Below are 8,647 nucleotides of genomic sequence, written 5' to 3'. Positions count from 1 at the left end.
CACTTACCCTTGGGTTGTACCCATCTCAAACGTAAATAACCTCTAGCTGCAGTAGCTCTCTTGCTGAATAAAATACTTTTTTATTTTCGGTAACGCATCCCCGTCCGGTGAACATGTATGTCTATGGGCAACAGGCGCCATGCAGTGCATCCCACTTACGTGCTGTTTACCGGGAACGCGCGTGGCGCGCTATTCGAGGCACGCCTGTATTTCGACATTCACTCACCCCCCCTCCACATCCCACCCGCCTACCTACTTATCCAACGCCTTATCAATGACCTGCCTGCCTGCCTCACTAAGAGCTGGCTCGCCAAATTAATGAATCACCAGGACTGCATCGTGCACCCTTAACGGCACTCACTGCCGCAGCCCAGGAAACACCACCCACCCCTCCGAGCAGGTGAGTGTTTGAGTGTCTGTGGGCACGCGCACTTACTCACTGCGCTACGAACCCGGCGACCCAGAGTGACGGAATCTTTTAGCCGGTCACGGGAACCCCCCCCCCCCTAGGTCGACTCAGCCTTGAACAGGTACGTGGTGCGGTGTGTAAACATCGCCACTGTGGGAGATAAAGGCGGCCGGGCGTGGTATTGGCCACCCATTCTGCGTTGTGCCGTGCCGGCCTTCATAGGTGCTCGCTAACAGCACTTGCCCCTACAGTTTGTTAAGGCTACACGGGGGATCTTTGTCTTGTATCCCTATCCACGTGTGTGGCTCGCTGTGTATGTGTCTGTGCGCCCATCTTTATCTCTCAGTGTCTCTGCGTCCGTCTCTGCGTGTCTCCCCGTTTCCCTCTGTGTCTGCGTGTCTCTGTATCCATCCGCCCGTCTTGATCTCCCTCTATGTATCTCCGTTTATCTCTGTGCTTACGGTGGCGCCGCGGTGGCTAGGAGATGTTAACTACCTCGCCTGGTATGCAGAAGGTTCGTGGGTTCGATCCCGACCCTGACGCCTGCTGCATATTTGGAGTTTGCGTGTCTCTCTCTTCTCGTGGTCGCGTGGATTTTTCTCCGGGTCCTCCGGTTTTTCCCTCCACATTTAGAATCAACATCACGCGTTTTATTCAGCTGATGCTATAAATTCCACATTGATGACGATAAGCCACTTCGTTGAGCTATCATTTGTGGCCAGTCTGTTCTCCTATAACGCTGCGTGTTGTTTTCTTGAAGCGAATTTGGATATAATGCGATCAATGTATTCGGGAACACATTTTCACAACGAATTGCAGACAACGCGATTGAGCGAACAGAACTACGTCGTGCGAGTAGGTAACATCAGTCGTACAGTCGCCTCTTAGTAGCATCACACGAGGCAGTGGGATGCTGCTGGATGCTTCTAGATTCTACCCACGCGCCTCCGTCTTTGCTCGGCATGCGGACGCATCTCGCGTGTTAGCGCGGACCGTGCTCGGCTCCATATTATATAATTATTTATTACAACGTGATTTTTTTTTTCACAACGAAATGTGCATCGGGAACGCAACTACCGCGTTATAGAAGGACAGACTGGGGTTTAGTTTTTAGTTAATCTCCAAGCCTCTGTCTGTGTCGGGCCCCTCTACAATATCCCGCTTATCTGTAGCCCAATACCTGAGGCCCCCCCTCTACGATGTCTGGGGCCCCCTACCATGCCAGGCCCCCCTCTCCAATGCCTGGGCCCCCTCCGGCCCATAGGGGGGCCTTGCAGCTGCACCGCCCGTGCACTCCACATCTAGGCCACTGATTTGTCATTCTCAGACTGGAAGGGAGTGGGGGAGGGCAGGGAGAGAGAGCAAAGCCTTTGGCTGCTTAATAATTAATTAGGACCAATTAAGCCGGAGGTCGGCCACACATGCGCGTTCATCAGTGCAAAGTTCGGGTGACAGGAGCACAGATGTACATTGAAGAGTTTTCATTATTGATTTATTTTCTAAATGCCCCCTCTCCCTTGCACAACCAGCGATTCGTCTAGATGGGTCAAAGCAATGGTTAACCTGTTTGAGAGAGCGCGTGTCATGAAGGCGGGCAATACCTGGTGAGTGCCTTCATCGAAATACCTTCGCAGCAAGCAGCGTGAGGTCGCGATCGCCCTTCTCGCGCGCCTCGCCAGTGGGAGTGCGGCAGGCTCAGGATCAGGACAGCTTCTCGATGTCACCATTGTCTACGTTGTGATCGCGCATACTCGACCCTCAAAGTATAGAATCTTGTTGGGACTTGAAACCAGAGTAGAGAGGAGGAATGAGGACAATAGACTAACACTGCCCAGAGACTCAACACTGCCCATAGACTAACACTACACATAGACTCAACACTGCCCAAGAGACTCAACACTACCCATAGACTAACACTACCCATAGACTCAACACTGCCCATAGACTCAACACTACCCATAGACTAACACTACACATAGACTCAACACTGCCTAGAGACTCAACACTACCCATAGACTCAACACTACCCATAGACTCAACACTACCCATAGATTAACACTACACATAGACTCAACACTACCCAGAGACTCAACACTGCCCATAGACTCAACACTACCCATAGACTAACACTACCCATAGACTCAACACTACTATAGACTCAACACTACCCATAGACTAACACTGCCCATAGACTAACACTACCCATAGACTCAACACTGCTATAGATGCAACACTACCCATAGACTCAACACTGCCCATAGACTAACACTACCCATAGACTCAACACTACTATAGACTCAACACTACCCATAGACTAACACTACACATAGACTCAACACTGCCCAGAGACTCAACACTACCCATAGACTCAACACTGCCCATAGACTAACACTGCCCATAGACTAACACTACCCATAGACTCAACACTGCTATAGATTCAACACTACCCATAGACTAACACTACACATAGACTCAACACTGCCCAGAGACTCAACACTACCCATAGACTCAACACTGCCCATAGACTAACACTGCCCATAGACTCAACACTACTATAGACTCAACACTGCCCATAGACTCAACACTACCCATAGACTCAACACTACTATAGACTCAACACTGCCCATAGACTCAACACTACCCATAGACTAACACTGCCCATAGACTAACACTACCCATAGACTCAACACTACCCATAGACTCAACACTGCCCATAGACTAACACTACCCATAGACTAACACTACCCATAGACTCAACACTACTATAGACTCAACACTGCCCATAGACTAACACTGCACCTCCGATTGGCACGGTTGTCTACGTACGGTGCGAAAGAAGTTCACGGTACAGTACGTACACACGTACGAGCTCTTCTCGCGGTATCGCATGCATTATAGGTGACATCAGCGCAGCGATTATTTGCCGAGGCAATAAGACTATATAGAACAGGTTGGTTTTCTGCTGAGACAATACATTTTGTACGTGTCTAGGCAGATACGCCACGGAGATGTTTCTTCTGTGGAGTTCATTGGTCGCTATATTTTTCGAGTTACGTCTCAGATGACTCTGCGTGGAATGAGAAGCCCGCACAGGCTTCAGAGAGGAGGAACGTCTTTCTTTGCCTCTACGATTGGTAGCTCGCCAGCGATGTCTCGTGCGAGCCCCACTCCGCTGGTGAGACACTGGCGGGTCGAGACCGGTGCAGAGTTTTAGTCGTCTTCAAGCTGCTGGGGTGAAGCACTCCCAGGGCAGCGATGCTTTTAGTTTTGTGTGGAGATCGACGTGTGAAAGAGACACACAGTCTGCTTGCTTATTATACAAATAACAGCAAACTACAGTGTGCCCTCGTTATTCGCGAGGGGTACGTTACGAAAATGTCTCACGAAGAGCAACTTTTGCGGATGAGAATATTGGCCTACGAAAACCTATCCTGTTGAATGAATGACCTTAAATACGTAAACAAGCTATTCAATACGTGAAAATCATCATAATAACACGCTGGTTATTTTAAACATAAACTAAATATTAAAATATTAAATAATAGTTTATAAATGAACTTACCTTAAATTTCGATTTAAAGCTTTCGTGACTGCAGGGATTCATCTTCTTGGTTCTTTCTCTCTGCTGTACAATCGCCTTATCTCATCCCCTTCTCGCATAACGCTCTCTCTCTCTCATCGCTTTATCTCATCGCTTAATCTCTCTCGCTCGATACAACACGGTACTGCAGATGGTGTAGAGTTCAGATGCCATTCTTGGATAGCCAAAACAGCGGACGGCAAGTTCGCGAATAACGAGGGAACGCCGTATCTCGTTCCGCCCCCAACCACCCCACACCCCGACCCCTATAAAACCTGCACTCGGATAATCGTCCTCGCAGGAGTAGGGCGGTGGTTGTCAGCAAGGTGATCACCGTTCGGGCTGCCAGACTTTAGACTCGTGCAAAGAACAGAAAAACACAAGTCTCTCTCTCAGGTACGTTTACTCTGCGCGATACTCCTCTTAGATCACGGCTCACCGCCGCTTTGTGTAGATTACGAAAGTCGTTTGAAGTGGAAAGGTTTTAAGAGCTCGATCAATGTTGGCACAGAGCTGTTGGGTCGCAGCGCTGAACGGGCAACCGCTTGAGATGCCGAATCCAGGTTCCAAGCCTCCTGTGGCGAAAACTTGGCTCTGGAGTGCAGAGAGTTGATGGGGCGGAGCCCGGTCACCAACGACAGCACAACAATAACAACAACAAACCACCGTGTTAAGTATGGCTCTCCGCTGAATTTGGGCTTCGTTCTAGCTCCAAGAATGAACCAATATCGGTGTGGCTACCGTGCGACTCGCGTGCACTCTGGGTTGCAGAGCGGGCGGGAAACGCGTGGCTCCAGGACTAAATGGACCAGAGGTGGCTTGAACAGGGGGTCTCAGAGGTAGCTCTGCGGTGTCCGCTTCCACGGGCCGTTATCGACCCGTGTGTGGAGTCGCATTGATCCTGCGAGGGATCCGAACGGGGTCATGGTTAGTTTCGGGGCGTGACGCAGATCGCACAATCGCGATTATATTGAGACAGCAAAAAAGAATGTATAGCGCTGAAAACGCATTTCTTTAGAACTAATTTTTGTTTTTAGTTTGATGTCCATCCCCCGCACCTCCGATGAGCGCGGGTTGGCTACGTACGGTGCGAAAGAAGTTCAACGTACAGTACTTACCATTACATGTGTGACCAATGAACACAGTGCAAATGAGTCCACAGGGCGAATAATGATTAACCCCTTTGCTGTCATGCTTCTGGGTCGTTACTCGATTTTCATAAAACGCGGCGACAACAAACGCAGCGAGGGCGGTGCCACGATCAGGACAAAGTATCCGCCGCGCCTGTCCTGCTGCAGATCCCTCGCGACGCGGCCCGAGTCCAGCCTGCCGGCTAACAGCGAAACCGCCGCCACCGCCACAACTGCTGCTGCTGCTGCCGCCACTTGAACCGGGAGCTGGTGGGTGGCGATCGGCACCGAGAGAGAGAGAGGTGGGAGCCAGAGCCCGGGACACTCCGCAGGCGCCATGAAGGACTCGCTGAAGCGGCGGCACGTGGCCGACTCGAACGGGGCGACCCCGGGGAGCGGCCCCTCCCGAGGCTCCATCAGCTCGAAGAGCAGCAGCGGAGGGGGCAGCAACACCATGCGACTCAAGCAAGAGGTGAGCGCGGCTGCACCCACCCGCTACTGCCCCTCGAGTGTATGCGGGCTGCACCAGCAATGGTTACCACCTATTATTACACTTTTGTATTTTACCGGGTAAGGTCCATTGAGCTCTGTCGCTCTTTTTCAGAAGCGACGCTGCCTATCGCACTTAACTAAAGTCCAACGCAGTGGCTTTTCATCACGTGGGCATCGATAGCGGCCGTCAAATCACTCTAAATGCGCGACGTTGTTGATTCTAAACGTGGAAGGGAAAACCCCGGAGGGGCCTCGATAAAAAAAATCCACGCGACCACGGGGAGAGGGAGACACGCAAACTCCAAATATACAGCAGCAGGCGTCAGGGTTGTGATCGAACCCACGACCTCCTGTGTACCAGGCAAGGTAGTCAACATCTCCTGGCCACCGTGATGCTGATGATGAGAGAAACACACAAACTCCAAATGTACAGCAGCAGGCGTCAGGGTCGGGATCGAACCCACGACCTCCTGCGCACCAGACGAGGTAGTCAACAAGTGGCCACCGCCACGGTGTTCATTGTAAGAAGGTCGCATTCATCACACACAAAGTGCTCGACACAAATGAACCACCACAATTGCTCGCCTATCTCGTCAGGGTGGCATGCACCAGCGTCACGCGAACCCCGCGGTCATCATCGCAGCAGCAGCAGCGGCGGCTTTTGGCTGTCAACCATCGAACAGAGGAGGCGGCGGGCACCGCATCGCGCGACGCTTCTTGTCTCTTTGCCAGAACGGGCAAAGCGTGTTTCTGTTGTCATCATTGTGGTGCCGGCACAAAGTGTCCCAGAGATACACCCTTGGTGCTATCGTGTGTGTGTGTCCTGTTTGTTGCCGTGGCGTTCTTACCCCGTGTCCCCACTGGACATCTGTGACGAAAGAGCTTCACGCCTCATCGGATTCCTCCTGCAGTATAAATACATATTCTGACTGCGATCGGTATGCATCGGTGCAACTCTGGATGCCTGAAGCGATGCATCCCTTTCTAGCGGGGTGCCGTATAGCCGCTTTTTTTAAAAAAAATCCACTCCGCCACACAGGGACTTGCAGGGCCCTCAAGCCCGATGCCGCAGGGGACTTTACAAACACTCAGCGCTCGTCACAAACGGTGCGGTAGCCTTGGCACTGCTTCGTGTCGTTCCCCCGCACCTCCGATTCGCACGGTTGGCTCCGTCCGGCTCGAGATAAGTTCAAGTTCGACATACGTGGTTTGGCTGCTGCTACTATAAATGTCCACGTGATCAGCCACTTTCATTGAGCTGCCATTCGTGATGGCCAGGTCGCTTCTGAAAAAGAGCTCCATAGCTCAGTGGGGGCCTCACAGCTGGTAAAATACAACTCGTCGTATAGAATGGTGGCCCTCTCCACTATAGGGCACCGATGGCCCTGCCCATTCACAGAAACTGTGGGAATTGGATTCAGGCCACTGCTGCAAACAAGAAGACCTTCTGTGTCCAACAAGGAGCCCGTAGAGTGAAAGGATTGGCAGTTGATTCTCTTCAGATTCTTCCAGTCTGAATCTGATTCAAACAAGCCCAACTCTGCCGATGGGACACCGTGTGTCGAAACTATTTTTGAATCAAAGCTGCTGAAATGAAACACTCCCAGAAGGCCGTGCGGCTGATGGGTTGTGGAAGGAATATCCAGGAAACTTGATTCCTACTCTGTATAAACCGCTTGTTTTCATCTTCTGCTAAATTGTACAGAAAGATTAATGTCTCTTTCATACATCTCTCCACATAATATATTTTTAAAATAAATAATTGCTTACACAACCCATTGGCCTTCTGCAAGTGCACACATCAGCAAAACATCACCGTCAGTGGTTCAGTCGGAGCAACCTCTGGACCCGTTTCGATACGCAGCGTCTCATCAGCAGAGTCAGCCCTTCTGATTGATAATAAATATAGATCGGATTGGCAGTGCCGGGTGAAGCTCTGTAGCATGATGTTATAAAGGGGCCCTAAATAAAAAAACACGTAAATATAAACTTGCGTAGTAAAGTAATTGTATGTTTTCATTTGCTATACAGCCAGATACTACGACAAATCGCGAAACTTAAACACCCAGTCGTTCGTAAAAGGTGAAGGCGGGATAGTACTATCGTAATAAAGCAAGTGCAGAATCACTGAACCGGAATTGCTAGCTTGAAAGCATTTAGTGCGGGGCCCTTGAAAGTGCGGGGCCCGTAGCATACGTAGCTACTTTTGCTGCTAGGATAATCCGGCACTGCGGATTGGACTTAATTGAGAAGTGTTAAATTAGTTGTTGTTGTTGTTGTTTATTTGACAAGAGCCGTTGCTTTGACCTTTTTATCTCGTGCATCGAGTGGCCACTCAGCCTGCGCATGGCGAAGAGAAGCTCCCCTTGTCTGGGATTTCTCCATCCCCTCCATTCATCATTGTTGGTGTACAAGTCATCAGTCTGATGATCTCATTCTGCTCCGTTCACATCTCCAGTTCGCTCGGCATCTCCTCCGCTTCTCTGCTTCTCTGCCTCTGTGTTGCGTGTCGCAGCTCTGTCGAGTAAACCGGTCAAGATTTCGCGATTGTCTGTAAACTCGCATTGTTTGAATTTAACGGCAAATGAATACAAACGGGAGGTGTGACCTTGGAAATAAGAAACCCGAATCTTGAGAGGCACCCCAGCGAGTATTTTTAGAATTGTCGCTCAGATGTCCCTTGACTAAAACGACGTTTAACCTCTCGGCATCTAACTCTAAATAAAGATTACAGAGCAAATTCATCGTCACTTCTTCTAAACCAAAAACTAGTGTTTATATATTTCAAAACATTAAGATTATTGTTTTTATCTTACCAGGTAAGGTCCACTGAGCTATACGGCTCTATTTGGGCACAAACGATAGCTCAACGAAGTGGCTTGTCACGTGGCAATGCCGAGCAGCAGCCAGATAATTTAAACGCGCGACGTTGATTCTAAATGTGGAGGGGAAAACCCAGAGGACCCGGAGAAAAGCCACGAAACCACCTGGAGAGAGACACGCAAACTCCAACTATGTAGGCGTCAGGGTCGGGAT

The 8,647-nt window shown here is 50.2% G+C and overlaps 1 protein-coding gene across 5 annotated transcripts in view; it reads left to right on the top strand.

Annotated features, from left to right (window-relative positions):
- Positions 1–272: 272 nt before the first annotated feature.
- Positions 273–8,647, top strand: part of SLC7A9 (solute carrier family 7 member 9) — a 31,941-nt gene continuing 23,566 nt past the window's right edge. Inside the window, exons 1-2 of one of the 5 annotated variants that reach the window (XM_061576359.1) lie at positions 273–400; positions 5,288–5,591. In XM_061576359.1, the coding sequence (XP_061432343.1) occupies positions 5,457–5,591 (135 nt within the window). In that variant the 5' untranslated portion in view covers positions 273–400; positions 5,288–5,456. Of the gene's footprint in view, positions 401–427; positions 531–4,290; positions 4,386–5,233; positions 5,592–8,647 lie in introns of those variants that run through there. The other 4 variants (XM_061576360.1, XM_061576358.1, XM_061576355.1 and 1 more) reach the window with 4 other exon arrangements.

Source organism: Lethenteron reissneri, chromosome 60 (genome assembly GCF_015708825.2).
Source record: "Lethenteron reissneri isolate LAM-NWPU_2019-01 chromosome 60, ASM1570882v1, whole genome shotgun sequence".
NCBI classification, from domain to species: domain Eukaryota; kingdom Metazoa; phylum Chordata; class Hyperoartia; order Petromyzontiformes; family Petromyzontidae; genus Lethenteron; species Lethenteron reissneri.
The sequence above is the reverse complement of the archived record's forward strand: the minus strand, read 5'-3'. Positions and strand labels throughout refer to the sequence as shown.